Raw genomic sequence first — 20,488 nt, forward strand, 5'->3', positions numbered from 1 at the left:
GAGTATCCAGCGTTGGATCACTAGGCTTGAGACGCGTCTGCTCAACAATCCGCGTTATAACTATGAGGTGAGGAAAAGTAGAAAATGTTCGTTGTAAGTGAGTTTAAAGAGAAATCAAGAATTATAAATCAATCGATGGAGCTCCAAAGACAACAACTCATGCTCATGCAAGTAATGCAAGTAAGCTCATGTTTACTTGCATGAGCATAAGAGCGGTGCATATTGAGGTAATCGAATCAATGGATGCTTCCAGCTGCATCAATGCTCTGAGGCGATTCTTTGCCATTCGAGGACCCACCAAGCAGCTAAGGTCTGATTGCGGCACAAACTTTGTGGGAGCAAGTAAAGAGCTAGGACTGAACAAGTTGCAACAGGAGGAAAAGGTTTTCAGATATTTGAGTGAGCAGGGCTGTTCCTGGGAGTTCAAAGAATGAGTTACTCCTCATTCTTCACACAGAGGAGGTTCTTGGGAACGAATGATTGGAGTGGCCCGCAGAATTCTTGATTGTAACCTACTAAGAAAACATACTGCTTTCTCCCATGAAGTCTTGTGCACGCTTATGGCCGAAGTTTCAGCCATCATCAACGCCAGACCTCTCATTTCTGTATCAAGTGACCCACAGTCTCCATTCATCTTGACTCCAGCAATGCTGCTTAATCAGAAGGGAGCAGTCTCACCCTCTCCAGGGAAATTTGGTGACAGGGATCTTCTTCTCAAGCTGTGGAGACAAGTACAGGCCCTTGCCAATGAGTTCTGGCTCCGATGGAAAAGGGAGTACCTACCAACCCTACAGAGTCGCAGGAAATGGAATGAGACACGTCACAACTTACAAGAAGGTGATGTTGTCTTCCTGAAGGATAACCAAGCTGCTCGCAATACATAGCCTTTGGCAGTGGTCACTTCTGCTATTCATAGCCAAGATGGAAAGGTACGAACAGTTAGTTTAAGAACCACTGCTCAAGGTACTCCAAAGACCTTCACAAGGCCTGTTACAGAAGTTGTCCTACTTTTACCGTAAACGGATTGAAAGTTTGTGCTAAATTTTAGCAATATGGACTGTGGTGTCATAAACACCAAGCAGGGAGTGTTCTGCCCTTTGGGTATTTTCCTTGTTAGAGTAATTAGGACGTCTAGCGGTCAAGTATGGTATTGCAGGCTGAATCAGGAAGTTAGTTTAAAAAAGCACATGGTGAAGATTGTTCCAGCTGCAATAATCCTCTGTTATGTTTCGATTTCTCCTTAGCAAGAACTGCCTGTAAGTTGTTTTCTGTTTAACAGTATTTCTAATAATAGATTTGTGCTGATTTCATATTGATTTAAAACCATATATGGGTATAAATCTTTGATTTCAATTCGTGAACTGATTGTTTACTGAGACATTATATTTCATTGTAATTAAGCTTTATTAGTATCTGTACGAGTGACAATTTCACCTTAGTGTATTTTTTGTGCTTGTTTTCAGTTTCACTCCTTTGTTCATGTCTTCATGCTCAACAAGAGTCTCAATTAAACGGAGCTAAGAAGCTATATTCTGACTCTCAGGTTTTAATGACGGGAGTTTGGCTGGCTGTCTAATTTTGGTCAAGAACACCAATTGGAGGACAGTACAGACGTCCTATTGGCCGCTGGATCGTACATCAACAGTGCCGCCATATTGCGGAGGGCAACTTTCCCATACCTCTCATAATGGGAATTGAGAAAAATGACTGCTTCGTGTGCTGTGTGGGGCTGTACAAATCGCTGCACAATTAAAAACAGGTCTTGGGGAATTAGGCCTACCTTTCACAAGCAAGACTGAACATGTGTTTCTGGTTGTATTTGGTCATTATATAATTAGTAATAGTAACATTAGTTTGCCACCAGAGTCAGTCAGACTAAAATAGCTAACGATGTCGCTAGTTAACTTAGCTGTGAAAGTTGAAACATGAGTCGACATGATTTATATTATGGTTTTAGCTTGTATTATATTTTATATTATAAAGTAAATTTCCTGAAATCTAAATATTCATATATTTTCTTAAAACCGACTTTTATGACAAGTACTTGTTTCAGGTAGGTAACGTTACTAGTCACTATTTCATTTACTATTTTTATTATTGTCTATATTATTCTGCAATTTATATTACATTGTATTTGCTGTTATTATTATTATTATTGTTATTATAATATTATAACACTTGCGATTAACAATTATGCTGTTAAATTATTGTACTATTCACTAGTCACTATTTAACTTATTTTTTATTGTATATATTCTGTATTTGATATTTCATATTCTATTGCTATTATTTCATTTAATTTATTGTTTATTCACAGAACAACAAGTTCCTGTAAAAAGGACTACCCAGAAGCCATACCGGCTTGTAAATAGGGCCCTTCAAGACACATAATCAGCACTAATAACAACAAATAATAATCCACCCACCCAATACCCATCCACACCAACAACAACACCATTCACCACAAAATATCCTCCCACCAGTCAGCATACATCACACATCTCATCCATCCCTCAAACAAAGCCAATAATAGGGGTATTCAAACATCACAAAAAAGAAAATCAGATAAGTCAATAAAATATGAAACCTTCAGCCTTATGGTGTCTAACAAGCATAAAGTTGTAACAATTTGTGTTTAAAATGCTTTTTAAATATATCAAGAGAAGGTAGTTCCTTTATAGAATTGTCAATCTCATTCCAGATCCCAGGACCCTTACATGCTATACTAAAACTAGTACACTTCATCTTACGCTTTTTCCCTCGTAATAGAGTTCTCCTTCTAGTGTTATGGTCATGCATACACGAGGTTACTGGAATGAGATGGCAAAGTGTTGGATGCAATTTATGAACTACATTATACATAATACAAGCATTTTGAAAACTATTGCACTCAGCGAGCTTCAAAAGCTTATACCTATAAAAAAGCGGACCAGAGGGAGCATCATAATTTGCCCATGATATAACACGTATAACTTTCTTCTGTAGAATCTGCGATTTTTCAAGATGGTTAGGATATGTGTTACACCATATAATATTACAATAATTTAGATGTGATTCAAAAAGTGACCGGTACAATGTTAGAAGAGCATCAAAAGGAAGATCATATCTTAATTTATAGAACAAACCAACATAATTTGACAATTCCTTTGTTAAAAACTCTATATGCTGTTTAAAGTTTAAGTACTCATCCAAATAAATTCCTAAGAATTTGATGTTCTCTACTCTTTCAATTACTTTATTATGTATTTTGATTTGTATACTTTCAATGTTTGTCCGACTTCTATTTGAACGAAATATAATACATTTGGTTTTAGATACATTTACAGATAATTTGTTGTATTTAAACCAACTATCTACTTTAACTAATTCCTCATTAACAAGCTTTTGTAAAATATCAAGATTTTTATGGGACAAAAAAAGATTAGTGTCATCTGCAAAGACAACCTGATGAAAAATATTCGATGAACTTATAATGTCATTTACATACAAAATAAAAAGAAGTGGACCTAATTTGGAGCCCTGGGGGACTCCACAAACAATATCTGTGCATAATCTGAATAACTACTGTTTATTTGGACAAATTGCTCCCTTTCAGTTAGGTAGCTTTTGAACCAGCTGAGTGCCTTGCCTCTGACACCATAGTGTTGCAATTTCCCAATTAAAATTTCTAAATCAATGGTGTCGAAGGCTTTTATTATAGTATTATACATACACTATATGCTATTATCAATATATTATTATTATATTATTGTACTTATGATATTATATAATTATACTATTCATTACTATTTTATTTGCTGTATACTGTTTGTTTATTTTATTGACTATACACTAAACTATTTACTATTACTCCTCACTTTATCTTATATTTACTATTTGCATTGCACTGTAGTTGTACCATATCATATGTATTACCATAAAGGATCCATCAGTTATCTTTGTTATTGCTAAAATTGGGTCAAAGACAGAAAATGCTTTTTCCACAATAAGAAAACTTTATTTCATTTACTGTGAAAATTCAATTATATCTCAGTATGGGGGTCTTCACAATTCTTATCCAAGAATAAAAAGCCAAATAAATAACGTTACATGACAAGCCTGAGCTTTTTTTGTCAATTCCTTACTAAATACTAAAAATACTAACTATCGAGATTTTAAATAACTAGAGATTAAACTTTTTGTACACCACGTACAAACCACTGAAATTGGTTGATAAATGTAAACGTTATTTTTGTTTTTATCCAGAAAACCCGCAGCTCACCTTACTTACATATTTGTTTACAGCGCAGTCTTGCAGTCATCAATATGGCGGACGCGTGACGTATCTAATGTATTACATCTCGTATAGATCGAATTTACGAGTTGAATGCACTTGAACACCACCACAATGTCGTAAATACCAGTGGTAAGCTCGGGATTTTATGTCCACAACGACGAGGAAGTTTAAGTAATGGATTTCCACCACCGATAAACGCTTGCATAGCTCTGAAAGAGAAAAAACGTAGTGTTTGTATGGTTTGTATGCACCGTGCGTGCACCCCATCCTGATTATGTTGACTGAGCTTTCAGTGTTGTTACGGAAAGGGTGAACCTGATTGGTTGATTATGTATCCCTCCCTACTAGGGAAAAACGAGCGCTTGGCGCACTTGAAATAACGAACTTAAGCGCGCAAAAGACGCGATATGTGAACGGCCCACAATGCTTCACAAAACAGTGACTTGCGTCATAGAATTCAAATATATTTGACCGTTAAGTTATCCAAACACAAACAGACGTATTTGTCGTGTTGAACGTTTAACAGCCAGTCAAGCAAGCTAATCTGTCGCTCAACTAACTAAATCCCACCGCCGTGATGGGCAGTTGCATGAAATTTATCTTTTTTATGGGTGCTTTTGGGTTGGTGGCATTCGTATTTTATTATACCGGAATCTCTAATCCGTCCGACTCCGTTCGATGTGAGTTAATATAAACTTTATAAACAATTAGCTCTGTACACTAACCATTACTTATCTTACTAACGTTACTTTTTTTTTTTTTTTTTAACAACAATCTCTTAGATCGAGAGTGCGGCGACAGGCCTGAGAGAGTAGGCAAACTTCGAAAACCCCGGATGATCGGAGGTGAGGACGTCAGCGTGGATGTTTGGCCATGGCAGGTGTCTGTGATGTACCAGCCCAATTCATCTGTACCGTTCAGTCAAGTCTGTGGTGGAGCCATTATCGACGATTACTGGATAATGACAGCAGCTTCATGTGCAGATGTGCAGAATCAAAGGTAATTATGTCCACTTTAATCCTAAATAGCAAGATACATGCGCTCTATTTACTCACGCACATGGCCCAATGTTGTTGCACTTTCTCCTATAGAAAACTTTTGATCCGAGCAGGAAGCAGTAGATTGGATGTTGATGATGAGTTCACACAGAAGTTACAAGTCGCCAGAATTATCAAACACGAACTATTCAATCCTGTCACTTTGCGGTACAGTATTGCTCTTTTTGAAATGAAGACCCCTTTTGTGTTTAATGAGTTTGTCTATCCCATCTGTGTGCCTGATAACGTGGCTGCTGATCATAAATTATCCTGTCACATCACAGGATACAACGCTCAACCTGGTGGTGAGTTGACCGCCGATTTTTGCAATAGTGGCTGACTGTAGATGCTGCAATTTTAGTTGTTCTCGTTTTATGTGAATTTGACACATATATTATATTTATCAGGTGATATTGGTGCACTGCAAGAAGCAAATGTGTTTATAATGTCACGGTCATTGTGCAATAAGCCAGCGTACTGGAACTACACTGTGTCAGCGGACATGCTATGTGTTGGCAATTATGGGGGAGGCGTTGATGGATGTGAGGTATGTTTTAGTACTCTTTTTTTTTGCAGGCCTACTTGCGTAAAAGGTGAATAGTTAAATTCATTTAACTCCTTGAAGTTGCAATTTATTTGTAAAACATTGATTATCGGCTGAATTTAATTGTGCATGCTGATATTCTGTATTTCTACATTTACACTACTGTTTAAATATTGGGTGTCAAAGTAAGATTTTTTTTTTATTCAGCAAGAACTCATTAAATTGATCAAAAGTCAGAACTTGTAACTTTATAAATATCTTTACCATTTCAAATAAATGTTCTATTCGTCAAAGAATACTGTAAAACTGTATCACAGTTACTACAAGAAATCTTAAGCATCACAACTTTTTGCAGCAGTGATAATAATAATAAATGTTTCTTGAGCAGCATATTAAAATGATTTCCGAAAGATCATGTGACACTGAAGACTGGAATAATGACGCTGACAGTTCAGCTGTACATCACAGGAATAAATATCATTTTTAAATATATTAAAATAGAAAATGGTTATTATAATATTTTTGGCCTTGGTGAGCATAAAAGACTTCTGTCAAGAACATTAAAAAATCTTACAGACCCCTAACTTTTGAACACTAGAGTAAATTACATTTGCCTTCATGAAATCAAATTTCAAAATCAAATAGCAAATCAAAATATAATTGTTTTCATACTGTACATTATACATTTAATGCCTAAATTCACTTGTAGCATGTAAAATGACGATTTTAGGTTGTAATTTTCAGGGTTCCTACGCAGGTCTGGATAAGTATGGAAAAAAGAAATAGTATGGAAAAATATGTTTCCAAATTCTAGACTATTACCCCTATTCAGTTTTTTAAAATAAACTTCTAAAAAATGAATGTATCATACACTAAGTGATCATTTAGTGATTGTCGAACACGACTTAATGAATTCAAGGTGCAGATTTTCATTATGCAAAACTGTTTCTCTTTACCATTAGCAAGTCTCTTTTGAACTTCAATAAAATAATGTTCACTTAAATGTCATTCAAACCTGCAACAGATAAAGGAGCAAGTAGGGGTGGGTAATATGGCAAAAAGTTCATATCAAACAAAATCATCACGAGAGACAGTGGTAAACTACCTCATGTCTCAAAGCACATAACATTACAGTAATACCGAACATAAACAACTTGACCTGTACCACCTGACAGCTGCAGATTCATTTCAGCATTGATAGTGTTAAAGGGGACCTATTATGCAAAATTCACTTTTACATGGTGTTTGAACAAATGTGTGTTGGCCAATAATGATAAAAATCCACCCACTCTTTTTTTAATCCCCATAAATTAAAAGCAGTGTCTCAGAACAAGCCGTTTGCAGATTCTGTTCAAAGTGACGTCACTTTGTATAGGCCCCTCCCACGACTGCTGATGGACTCTGCTGTATTAGCATAGACAGGAGTTGTTCTCCAGGCCAGAGCAGCTGTAGCAACAAGAATGTCTTGTAAGCAATTCAGGTGTTTTGTTGTTGGATGTAAGAGTGAACATAACAGTCTCCATGCACTCCCAACATCAGAGCCGCTAAAGACGCAGTGGATTAGTTTTATTTTGGGGGAATGCGCCCCCATATACCTAAATTCGTTTATGTCTGCGCGAATCATTTGACACTAGACTGCTTTGTGAACGAGGGTCAATACAAAACATAGGTTTTATTAAATAGTTACTCATGGATGGATCAGTACCAACTGTTCGTGATCCAACTTACAGTCTCCGGATTGATACTGGTCACTGCAGTAACGAAAGGGAGAGCGCACACTTTATTACAGTTCATCGGAGTTATTTTACAGATATAAAGTTTACCAGTTTATTAAGCACCCCCCGGAAAGGCATATGGTCCGTATATATTTGTTTACTGTTAGTTGTAACAAGTGTTTCTGTGTAGTTCGCTGTGTATGTTGATGATAATGCAAGGGAGAGAGAGAATTTATGGATAAGACTTTCTTATCCACTTTCTTTCACAGTATTTCTTGTACTGTTTTATTCAGCTCCTACTGTGATTTTCTGGAGTGAAACAGACCCCTCATTTTTTGTGTGAACGTGAAGTACAATAAACGTCATAAAACGTACTGGTTACTTTCGTAACCTCGGTTCCCTTAGAGATAAGGGAACGAGTACTGCGTTGCAAACGCTATGGGAAAACTCCTTTTCTCGAGAATATTGAAGCCTTTATTTTAAAACGCATTTGCTACAGCACAGGCGAGAGCATCAGACCCACGTGAGTGAGCTGATAGGCTGTGCTGTGGGCAACTGCACGAACCAATGGCGGATAGACAGAAGCGCGCGAGCCAATCAGGGCGCTTGGCGCTCTGTCACTGTCAAGCGCGCGAAACTACACGTGACCATAACATATAAATACAGATAGAATCCGCCATTTGACAGGTATAATCGACTGAAGCGACAAACCTGCCATAAGAAAAATAGCACGGCAAGGCAACGCAGTACTCGTTCCCTTATCTCTAAGGGAACCGAGGTTACGAAAGTAACCAGTACGTTCCCTTACGAGAACGTTCTCTCGTACTGCGTTGCAAACGCTATGGGAACGTTTCCATTTAAAACGCCGTGCTATTAATCTTTTGGCCGCTCTGACTCACCAGAGTTCCGGGAAGTACAGAATAGCCAGGATAAAAAGAGACCGAACATCGGGGCCATCAATTATCCGTAATAAAGACTGGCCAGAGCCAGTCATTTAACCCACAAGGTGATAGCCGTGTGTTTAATATCAAACTAGTCTGGGTCAGCAGAGCCAGAGTCTAGACTGAAAAGACTGTAACTGCAAAGCAGGGACATTAAAGTTATAATTCATCGGATCTGTCCAGAGCCAGTCACTTAGCCCACAAAGTGAAAACCGTGTGTTCAATATCAACTAGACTGGGTCACAGAGCCAGTGTCTAGACAGAAGAACTGTAGCTACAAGCAAGGGCATTAAAGCTATAATTCAACAATGTGGACGGAGCGGATATCCGGCCGCCACACATATGCTATAGATGGGAATACCCAAGTGACCATGGTTCAAAACTAGTCTGGATCCACAGAGCCAGAGTCTAGACAGAAAGAACGCATGTCTGCAGAGCAGGGACATCCAGCTTATAGAATCTCACAAATGTGGACGGAGCGGACCAGCCGGCCGCCGCACAAATGTCTTCAATGGGAATACCACTTGACCAAGCCCACGAAGAGGCAACACCTCTCGTGGAATGAGCTCTAACACCTATGGGACAAGAGAGGCCCAGTGAGGTGTAAGCCAGGGCAATGGCGTCAACTATCCATCTGGACAGTGTGGTTTTAGTGACCGGGAGGCCCTTGGATCGGCCCCCGAAACACACAAAGAGCTGTTCAGACTGTCTGAAAGAGGCCGAACGCTCCAGATAAATTCTCAAAGCTCTGACTGGGCAAAGCATGAGAGAATCGCTATCCTCCTCGGAGGAGGGGAGAGCTGACAGAGAAATAACCTGGGCTCTGAACGGAGTTGAGAGCACCTTAGGAACATATCCATGTCTTGGCCTAAGAATGACCTTGGAGTCATTAGGACCAAACTCCAGACAGGAAGCGCTGGTAGACAGCGCCTGTAAATCCCCTATTCTCTTTACTGACGCCAGTGCTAGAAGCAGGGCGGTTTTCAGAGAGAGAGACTTAGGATCAGCTGACTGAAGTGGTTCAAAGGAAGGTCCCTTAAGAGCCCGCAGGACCAAGGAGAGGTCCCAGGCCGGAACAGACGGTGGCCGAGGCGGGTTAAGCCTCCTGGCGCCCCTGAGGAAGCGAACTATAAGGTCGCTTTTTCCTAAGGAGGCCCCGGCTTCCAATACGTGAAAAGCAGCAATGGCTGCCACGTACACTTTGAGAGTGGAGGGGGAGCGACCCGCGTCCAACATCTCCTGTAGAAAAGACAGTACTCTTGGTACTTCACAAGTGTATGGGTCGAGGTCTCGAGCTAAACACCAGCTGGAAAACACTGACCATTTACTGAGATAGAGGCGTCTGGTAGACGGAGCTCTAGCTTCCTTTATAGTATTCAGGACGCCCTCTGGGAGGTTCTGGGGTACCCGTTGAGTGGCCATACATGTAGGGCCCATAAGTCGGGACGGGGATGCCAGATTGTCCTGTTGGCCTGAGTCAGGAGGTCGCGCCTCACTGGGATTGGCCACGGGTCTGCTACAGACAGCTGCATCAACTCTGGGAACCAAACCTGGGTCCGCCAGAGAGGAGCTACTAATAGCACTGCGCTTTTCGTGTTCCTGATCCGTTCGATGACCTGAGGGAGCATCGAGACCGGGGGGAACGCATAGAGAGGAAGGTTGGGCCAGTCGTGGGCCAACGCATCCCTGCTCTTTGAGAAAAAGATTGGGCATTGACAGTTGTCTTCTGAGGCGAAAAGATCTACTTCTGCCTTCCCGAAGACCTCCCAGAGTAGGAGAACTGTCTGAGGGTGGAGAGACCATTCCTCTGGGGGAACTCTGCCCCGAGAGAGCATGTCTGCTCCTGTATTCAACGTGCCTGGCACGTGAGCTGCCCTGAGCGAGCGCAGATTGGTGTGAGCCCATAGCAAGAGCTGTGAGGCTATGGCAAACAGGTTGCGGGACCTGAGGCCGCCCTGGCGATTTATGTAAGAGACCACCGACATGTTGTCCGTCCGTACCAACACGTGGTGTCCCGCCAGGTATGGGAGGAATGTTTTTAGGGCTAGAAAAACTGCTCTCATTTCGAGGCAGTTTATGTGTAGGCGTTTCTCCGAGCTCGACCAGAGGCCGGAGGCAGGCCTGCCCTCGTACAGAGCTCCCCAACCGGAGTTGGAGGCGTCTGTTGAAATCATCCTCCTCTCTGAAACTACCCCCATGCTTACGCCCTGCTGGTACCAGCTGGCGTTTTTCCAAGGGGCCAGGGCTTGAACACAGCGCTGGTCCACCTTGATAATCAAGTGGCCTGAATGCCAGGCGTGGGGTGGCACCAGAGGAGCCAGCCACAGCTGAAGAGGACGCATACGCAGTAGGCCTAGTTGGAGTACTGATGATGCAGAGGCCATCAGGCCAAGGATCCTCTGAAACGTTCTGAGGGGTACAAGAGAGCCCTCTATGAACGATGCCGTGAGCTGCTGAATCGTTAGAGCACGGGCCGGTGTGGGCCATGCTCTCATAAGTACGGAGTCGAGAACTGTTCCCAGGAACGTGATACGTTGGCTGGGCAACAGAACACTCTTTGCAACATTGACCCTGAGCCCTAGACATTCTAGATGGCTGAGGAGCCAGGCTTTTTGAGTATGTGACTCCGCCTCTGACTGGGTCAGTATGAGCCAGTCGTCGAGGTAGTTTAGGATGCGCATTCCCCGCTGTCTCAGGGGGGAGAGAGCTGCATCCATGCACTTCGTGAATGTACGAGGCGCTAGTGCCAGTCCAAATGGAAGAACTGTGTACTGGTATGTCTGCCCCTCGAAGGCGAATCTCAAGAATGGCCTGTGGTGGGGGTTCACTTGAATGTGAAAGTAAGCGTCTTTCAGATCTACTGAGAAAAACCAGTCGCCTGGGCGAATCTGCGTCAGGATATGTCTGGTCGTGAGCATTCTGAACGGCCGTAACATGAGAGCCTTGTTCAGATGTCTGAGATCTAAAATGGGTCTCAGGCCGCCGTCTTTCTTTGGAACAAGAAAGTATCGGCTGTAAAAACCTGACTCGCTCAGAGAAGGGGGGATCTTCTCGATGGCCCCTTTCGCCAGCAGACTTAACACTTCGGTGCGGAGGACATGACTCAATGTGCCCCTTACCGTGGTTTGTATAACCGCGCGAAAACGCGGTGGTCTGCGGGCGAACTGAAGCGATTAACCATGCTTTATGATGTTCATCACCCATACTGAAACTCCGGGGATAGCTTGCCAAGCTAGAGCCCGCAGAGCTAGAGGCATTATCATATCTGGAACACCCAGAGTGGGGGGCTCGGACTGACATGTATGCATGTGAGAAATTATGCTCGATTTGTGCTTTGTGTGGGTCGCTGTTAAAACAGCGTTTGTTTGCAGGGGTGCGTGACATGTGACGGGCCCATGAACTGCATTTAGAACTGCTGCAGCCGCCTGAACTGAAGAGGGAGCCGTGAGCAGTAGTCGAGCGATTTTTGGGGCTGGTCCGGCCGCAGCGGGACAGTGACCCCTCTTTGTGCCGGTTAGGACGGCTTCTTGGGCTCGTGATCGAGCGTCAGCTTCGGCCGCGGGCCCTGGCGCTTAGGGAACGGGAACCGTTTCGCTGGCTTCATGTGCTTACTGGTCTCAGCCGCTGGGCGGGGCTGGAGGACCTGGGACACCACTTTCTCAGGTCGCGGCGTGCTCTTGGGGCGCCGTTGGACTGAGCTGGAGCGCTTTGGTAGAAAGTGTCTCATGGCGCTGGAAGCCTTCTGAGCTTCAGTGAAGCGATCGGCGAAGCCGCTGACAGATGGGCCGAAGAGACCTGAGGCTGTGACGGGCGAGTCGAGGAAGGCAGATTTATCCGCGTCCCTGATCTCGGTTAAGTTTAGCCAGAGGTGGCGCTCCATTACCACTAGGCTGGCCATATTGCGGCCCAGGGCTTGAGCGGTGGTCTTCGTGGCCCTCAGTGCCAGATCCGTGGCACTCCTGAGGTCTTTAAATGTGTCTGGGTCCGGGCCTGACTCATCCATGGAACGGAGAAGTTTGGCCTGGAAGGCTTGAAGCGTCGCCATGGCGTGAAGTGCAGAGGCGGCTTGACCGGCGGCAGCGTATGCGCGGCTGGCAATGGCCGAAGTAGTTCTGCACGGCTTAGAAGGGTGCACCGTCTTAGACCTCCAACTACCTGCAGTGGGGGGGCATAAGTGTGCAGCGACCGCTTCCTCCAGTGGGGGGAGAGACACATATCCTTTCTCTTCAGCGCCGTCAACAGTGGAGAGCGTAGAAGAGGCAGATGAGCGCGTTCGCGCTGAGAAGGGCGCGCGCCAGCATTTTGTGAGCTCTTCGTGAACCTCAGGCATAAATGGAGCGGCGTGCTGACGAGGGGCCTGCTGGCGCCCCGGCAGGTACCATTCATCGAGGCGGCTTCTGGCGGGCTCAGCTGGAGAAAGCCAATCGAGTCCCAACTCGTCAACAGCGCGAGACATGACACGGAGAAGTTCGGCGTCAATGCTCGCTCGAGTATCAGAAAACTCTAGCTGAGAGGGGGGGGCGGGGTCCGCGGAGCCCGACCAATCCTCGCTCTCAGATGCCGCCATAGAAAGTGCGTCATCGACGTCATCCGGAGATGCGCCGACAGAGACGAGTCCAGCCGCTTCAGACGAGGGGCGCTGCTCGCTCCGAGAGAACAGGAAAGGCGAAGAAGGCGTGGGCGAGGCACGAGGAGAAAGGCCCGGCGTGCACTCGCTAAACTCACCGCGCTCAGGACGCCTCTGATCGCGCCGCTTCTTCCTACGGGGCTCGTGGGGCGCCGAAGACGGAAGGTGGGCGGAATCGGTCACCGTCGAAGACAGCCTTGAACGGAGAACGGAGACAGGCATCCCGTCGCAGAATTGGCAGCCGCCTTTCATGAGCGCTGCCTCGGCGTGCTCAGGGCCGAGGCAGGCCGCACACTGGGTGTGTCCGTCGGATGCATGCAGGGAGACCCCGCAGCTCTCACAGATGGAGAGAGGCATTATGCCGCGCTGTGAAAACAGCGGTTTGCTCTTTTAGATAAATATGCAATGAAAAGGATATAATTTTTCGTCGGATGCCACAGGGAAACGCTCAGCTGGCGAGATGCCGGGATGCGAAGCTGTTCCGCTGGACGGCTTTTCCACGACGAGGGCTTCTTACGACCGGAGAAAATCAGCGACGAGGTGAGTCGAGCTGAAGGAGATTAAATCTGTCAAATGGCGGATTCTATCTGTATTTATATGTTATGGTCACGTGTAGTTTCGCGCGCTTGACAGTGACAGAGCGCCAAGCGCTCTGATTGGCTCGCGCGCTTCTGTCTATCCGCCATTGGTTCGTGCAGTTGCCCACAGCACAGCCTATCAGCTCACTCACGTGGGTCTGATGCTCTCGCCTGTGCTGTAGCAAATGCGTTTTAAAATAAAGGCTTCAATATTCTCGAGAAAAGGAGTTTTCCCATAGCGTTTGCAACGCAGTACGAGAGAACGTTCTCGTAAGGGAACTCAATAGTAAAGTTGGGCCGGTCCTCTATAGAAGGCTTGTACAAATAGTAGATATAAAAGTTAAATGACAACCGTTATAACTGTAATTAAACTAAAATATACCTCTTCTATCTTTTATCTGAGGACACCGGAGCATGAGCTCTTAAAATTCCGCCCTCTTCTTAAAAGAAGACACCAGATAATTTGCATTTAAAGGGACACACACAAAAATGGCCCGTTTTTGCTCACCCCCAAAAAGTGACCATTTTAACATGCTATAGATGATGATCTGTGGGTCATTTGATCTGTGGAGTATTTTGAGCTACAACTTCACATACACACTCTGGGGACATCAGAGACTTATTTTACATCTTGTAAAAAGGGGCATAATAGGTCCCCTTTAAAGCAATCATCTAAATCAGACTGTACTTTGCTGTTTGGTGATCATGCAACATCAGACTACATTTACAGTACCAAACTAATGTGCCAAAGGGGAATATATGCAGCCTAAGTGTTTTAGGTTTCCTCTCATATAAGCGCATGTTATCACTTTGAGAAAACCAATAAAAAAAAGAAAAGAAAACTAAAATATTTACAGACGACTTTACCGGGGTGTGATGAAACAATCAGCTCATGAAACAAGACAATACACGATATTGGGTTCACGAGAATGAGACTAGACGATATTTTAACACTACTTTTAAGAGATCTTCAGTGACTAAATATATGAAATGCATATCTTTTATTCAACTGAAAATCATAAAAAAAGTTTTACTTTCTGAATGTGAATTCATGAATTCATATTCAATTCCAGCAGCCTTATCACCCTGTAGCCCAAGACTGGTTGCCCACTGAAGCTAAGCAGGGCTGAGCCTGGTTAGTACCTGGATGGGAGACCTCCTGAGAAAACCAGGTTGCTGCTGGAAGAGGTGTTAGTGAGGCCAGCAGGGGGTGCTCACCCTGTGGTCTGTGTGGGTCCTAATGCCCCAGTATAGTGACGGGGAAACTATACTGCCAAAAGAGCACCGTCCTTCGGATGAGACGTTAAACCGAGGTCCTGACTCTCTGTGGTCATTAAAAATCCCAGGATGTCTTTCGAAAGAGTAGGGGTGTAACCCCGGCATCCTGGCCAAATTTGCCCAGTGGCCTCTGTCCATCATGGCCTCCTAATCCTCCCCATATATACTGTTTGGCTTCATCACTGTCTCCTCTCCACCAATAAGCTGGTGTGGGGTGGGCGTTCTGGCGCAATATGGCTGCCGTCGCATCATCCAGGTGGATGCTGCACATTGGTGGTGGTTGAGGAGATTCCCCCCTTCTATGTAAAGCGCTTTGAGTGTCGAGAAAAGCGCTATATAAATGTAATGAATTAATGAATTATATGCAGTAATGCAAGCACTGTAAAAGGTTTTGCCACAAACTCAACTCCATCATGGTGATATCGTTAGACAGCTTTTCACCTTGACGAGAAATATTGTAACGTTTTAAGATCTTTTCACACCCCTACCAAATATAATGAAAAAATAAAGTGATGATCAGGCCCAAGCCCCTGTGCCACTTCCACCCCAGTGGCTTTAGGAAGACTGTACACAACAGGCAATTTGCATTTAAAGAGGGTAAATGTCAAAGTAGTTTGCTACATTTACTACAGCCAGCTAGTGCAACTATGACTGCAAACCACAACAGCCATATCCATGATGTCATTTAAATTCAAATGAATTTCATGTCATAGGAGTTGTCTTTAAGTTGTCATTTACAGCTCAAAAAACCTATGTATTAGACTAATTTTATAACAATATGTTGTCAGTGGCCTACAAATGGTTCTATGCCCTGAGTTAGGTCAAATGCTCATTTGAGACTGTTTACCAGTTAGTTGAGCCAGAAGATTTAACATTAAAGGTGCATTAAACAACTTTTCATGTTAAAAATACCCGTTTTTCTAACCCAAACATGCTTAAACAATTGCCTGATGGGCTGAATGAGCCCTTCTATGATCTCTGCGATTGCCTCTATAATCCTGTACAGTAAAATAAATAAGAGGGATTCGGGACGGAATCGTCTGGGCGTGACGTCATGCGCGTTCACGCTCACCTGGCTATGTCTGGCAGGTTTGTGTATTCGCCGCCATTATCCGCATCAGCGAAGACAACTCAAGCGACTTTGGCAAAAGTAGAAGATGGATTCAAAGAGACCGGCTTCTAGTTCATCCCAAACCCCAACGCAAACTCCACGTAACCGCGTGCACAACTCTGGTTGCAGTTTCACGTGTCGCCAGAAGGGGGCATAGTTCTGCAAAAACTCAGAGACTTGCGCAATGCACCTTTAAGTGCAAAAAAAATAAAAAACCTAACAGAAAGTAATATTTTATAATGTCTGAATATATATCCATATGTAATACCTAATAAAAGTGAGTCATTATGGCTGGCAACATTGTTTTTAACAACAAGGGTTTGCTAAACCTCGTTCAAAAATGGGGCCTATACTGCAAACTAGTGTATAAATTATCTATGATATTTGATTTATTTATTTCAACCAGATAGGCACCATTCTGCCTAGTTTTAAATTACATATATGGCATTAATTGAAAAATATATATATTTTTTCTAGTTGTATTATTTTATATAGAAATAAATGGTGTATAACTTATTGCTTAGAAAATGAGACTTTTCCCGTTTCCCTTTTTTTTGCCATTTTACTCCCTCGCCATGCAGGCAACACCGTTCGAGATATACAATATCTGTTCGCAATTTGGCATCTTCATTGTGTTGGCATCATGTCGAGAAAGTTTGGTGTGAATAGTTAAAAATTCAGAGCTTGATTTGTCAAAAAATCCACATTCAATAGCTGACTTCCTGCTGTTTGGAGCTCGGAATTAGAAAGTTGTCCGGCTTCTTTTCAATTCATCAATGCTGTGGCTCTGCAGTTGGATACTATTATACACGTCTCGTGTTTTTTTAAAGAGCGAAATCACGCTCTGTTTGATCATCCCATATTGCCTTTCACTCAGACGTCAAAAAATGTTGTCAAATTGAACAGACAGTGAAACTAAAGCGCTTCTCATGCGGGCGGATGAAGACAACGCTGCAGTGTTAAAGATAATTTCCAATGACTGACATCAAATGATCTACCGTTATCGGTCATATCATTCTGGTAATTTTACGGTAATTTACCGGGATTGCTGTGTGAAAGGGGCTAATGTCTTGACATAATGTTGAGCGTTGACCGATTTCTGTGGCGATCGGATGAATCACTTAGGAGGAGTATTGAAAAGTTCAGCGCACGTGTTTTTCACAAAACCCTGAATAGCTGACTTCCTTTTGGGTTTGCTTTAGACTGTGGCCGTAAAAATTGTTTGGCTCGATGAGATTGATATGTGTACCGAGCTTCCTACATATACATGAAAGTATGTATGATATATGGACAAAGTTTTCATCTGCACTTCAGGGGGCGCCCCCTAGGTCTTGGGGACTAACAATGTTGTATGAACCATGTTAAATATGGTGTGAAAAATCTACTGAGAGGTTTGGAAATTGAGTCTGCAAAAGTATGCGTAGGAACCCTGAATTTTAGAGTGAGTTGAGCTACTCATTATGTGACCTTTTATGTTTATATTAACACACGCAGACAAATCTGGGTGGACCGCTGAACTGCTATGTCGAAATAGAGCACCGCTACTATTTGATTGGAATTCGAGTGAAGGCCACTTCCTGCGGAAAACCTAACCGACCAAATATTTATTTGAAAGTCTACTCCCTCTACTATTGGATTGAGCGTGAAATGAATATAAGCTTCCACTGAAATCAAGCTGGATTTCTCACACTATTCTGTGTGCATAGTCATGTTACTGAGTTAGGTAGTGTATTTATGTTTATATAGTTTCAAGTTCTGAGTGTCATGCATTATATGTTGATTTCCTTATATACTTATAAATGTATTTATCTAATTTCAAGTTCTGAATTTCACCTATTGATATGTATCCTGTGTGCATATTATATATATTACTTTGTTTATAAGATTACTTAATCTTGTGTACATGTGTGATGATTAAGAATCAGAGGATATTTGTGACCTCTGGTGGACAAATCTGAATTTAGCCTGCAACTTGCAGTAGGTTTTATATGATGATTCCTGATAAGATGTAATGGATTGGTTTTTCAGTTGTCATAAATAATAGTGGATTATTCCTAAAAGTATGTGTCAATTATTTGAGGTCATTAATATCATTTCTGTCCCTTTATTAGGTATAAATGCAGGACAGTACAAAACCTAAAAACAGCTCAAATGAATTTAAATAAATTTGTACTGATATGCAGTACAGTTTTGCTGTTAAATATAAATGGATTAGTTTGCCTTTTCCTCACAGAATTGGTTGAGAGCACTAAATCTTTTAACACGGTCTACACCAGACAAACGTGACGAAGCAGATAGAACCCATAAATCAGTGATACCGTCTACACCGGATGTGGTGCAACACGACAAATTTCCCACAGTCTATTTCTGACGTACTTAAAAGCGCTCGCTCTACTCTCACTGTCTCGTCCAGTGTAGAAACGGTGTGAGGCTCATTCAACAGTTCCTTATTTGCACAATGCTCACCTGAAGTTACTGTAGTAAAGACAGTAAAAGATTCATTGATGACAATAAATTTAATTAACATAAAACTTTATAAATTTTGCACCAACAAACAATATTTTGACAATTAAGAAATGAGAATTAAAAATACAAAAAAAAAAAAAAAAATGTTATGAGAATGTGTGCATTGTTAAAGAGCTGCACAGAATTTCACATGTAAACAATCTGCAGGAAGAAAGAATATTTTGATATCTAAGGCCATTTTGAAATAGACATGTTAAATGCTAATAAATTTTACTGAAATTTTATTAGGATAGAAAAGATCTCTCTTTGCTCACATTATCTTTTTTCCCCATATGTTGGAAAGCCTTGGTTAAAACACTCTTACTTTCTACCACACACTCTCTCACACACACACATTCAACATTGAAGGGTTGTTCACACTGACAGAGATTTGCAGCAACATCATGGTCCAGCACTCGGCGACCTCGGTGTCAGTGTGAACAGGGCTTACGAGAAACAGAATCTATCAGAATCTTATCTATTTTGTGACCGTTGTAATGTGTAAAAATATCTATTGTTTTTGCATCGTGTTCTTGAGCAAATTATGTTGAAAATTGCCATCAAGTATGAATTATCAGTCAAGTTTTTGTAGGACCGGATAATAATAAGGTCCATTTGTTTATACAGTAACACCAGTGAGACACTACAATATATACACTCCACACAAACACCTTCCATCTATTCATCTTTCCAGTCCCTTTACACACAACAATCAAAATAAAGACAGAAACATGCATTTAGGCATGGAACTGTCTTCATCTTGAAACGTTTCTGTCACCTTCGATATACACGTGTAATGCATATAGATGTCAAGTTACAAATGTATTCTGTTAATTCCACAAATTCCTCCTCACCACAGTTCAATATTGATGTGCATTATAGTGGGCAATGTCAGTAAAATTAAAAAACTTTATGCAACAATAAAATGTGGTGCATTTATTTTAAAACCATTAAAATGACTGCCAATAAAGCAGTTTCGATTAAAAGAAGATATGTTTGTTTTGCTGGTGATACTGTTGATCCATAAAACTAAGTTAGCACTTCCAGAATGAAAACTGAAGGACTCTCCTCTGAGCACTAGCTCAGGAGAGGAGATAAAGTGCGCAGAAAAGCTTCATGTAAGTCCCTCAGGTCTCACTGCAAGAGCACAAGCGCTGCTCTACGGAAGAGGCATATCGGAAGTGGCACCAAAAGTTAGACATTAAAGTCAATGCAACTTGTGAAAATGTGGTTTCACCTGTTTTAAAGGGCAGAAATATGTTCTAAAAGAAGAGCACCACCCTCCTGGATGTCCAGGGAGGGTTGGATGGCTTAAGCCGGGTGACGGCCGTTGGTCAAACAGGCCACAATCACATTAAGAGAACATAAAAATATGTACAAGGCTCAGCGCAGAGACAGAAAGAGGCCTAGCCAGCTTTTTCCTCCGTGTCCAGTTGCGTGCTAATGGCACAGAGGAACAGCTGTGTTGTGAGTGGATCTTTGGGTGCCACACGTTGAGCTTTAAGCACTTTAGTCCACTTTAGGCTCACATGTTGTACGCCACATAGATGGGATCCAGCTGGTCGGCCAGGAAGGAGTCGCGCAGGTGCATGCGTTGCTTCTCGCCCCGCGAGTTGATAGGGATGACGCCGGGGTCCACGATGACCACTACACCAACGATGAGGTGATGCTCTTTCAGCACAACATTAGTGACCAGGGGAACCAGGTCGAGAGCTTCCTGCTCAGAACCACTGAGCTCCACCACGACCACCAGAAGATTGGTCCACGTGAAGACGGCACTGTGCGATGAAGCATACGATCCAATCAGAGACGGGAACTATCATTTATAGTAACTACAATAAAACTCATTTAGTGCAGTAATTAGAGACTGATACAT

General features: G+C 42.7%; 2 protein-coding genes across 2 annotated transcripts in view; one reads left to right on the top strand and one right to left on the bottom strand.

Annotated features, from left to right (window-relative positions):
• Positions 1 to 5,064: 5,064 nt before the first annotated feature.
• On the top strand, positions 5,065 to 18,686 carry LOC308703019 (prostasin-like). Its single transcript, XM_081386240.1, has 4 exons — positions 5,065 to 5,275; positions 5,368 to 5,618; positions 5,721 to 5,860; positions 17,602 to 18,686. Exons 1-4 carry the CDS (start codon positions 5,112 to 5,114, stop codon positions 17,773 to 17,775), a joined length of 729 nt encoding a protein of 242 aa, XP_081242366.1. The 5' UTR covers positions 5,065 to 5,111; the 3' UTR covers positions 17,776 to 18,686.
• dip2ba (disco-interacting protein 2 homolog Ba) overlaps positions 18,605 to 20,488 on the bottom strand; it is a 57,271-nt gene continuing 55,387 nt past the window's right edge. Inside the window, exon 38 of the mRNA XM_081386233.1 lies at positions 18,605 to 20,390. Within this exon, the coding sequence (XP_081242359.1) occupies positions 20,138 to 20,390 (253 nt within the window). The 3' untranslated portion in view covers positions 18,605 to 20,137. The remainder of the gene's footprint in view (positions 20,391 to 20,488) is intronic.

The sequence above is a fragment of the Scardinius erythrophthalmus genome (genome assembly GCF_964197995.2).
Source record: "Scardinius erythrophthalmus genome assembly, chromosome: 15".
Taxonomy (NCBI): Eukaryota; Metazoa; Chordata; class Actinopteri; order Cypriniformes; family Leuciscidae; genus Scardinius; species Scardinius erythrophthalmus.

Excerpts from the sequence above, each read along its gene's own strand:
- LOC308703019 (XM_081386240.1), top strand. The coding sequence starts at position 5,112 with ATGATCGGAGGTGAGGACGTCAGCGTGGATGTTTGGCCATGGCAGGTG. Across the intron at positions 5,276-5,367 it reads GCAGATGTGCAGAATCAAAG|AAAACTTTTGATCCGAGCAG; the intron begins GTAATTATGTCC and ends TTTCTCCTATAG. Across the intron at positions 5,619-5,720 it reads ATACAACGCTCAACCTGGTG|GTGATATTGGTGCACTGCAA; the intron begins GTGAGTTGACCG and ends TATATTTATCAG.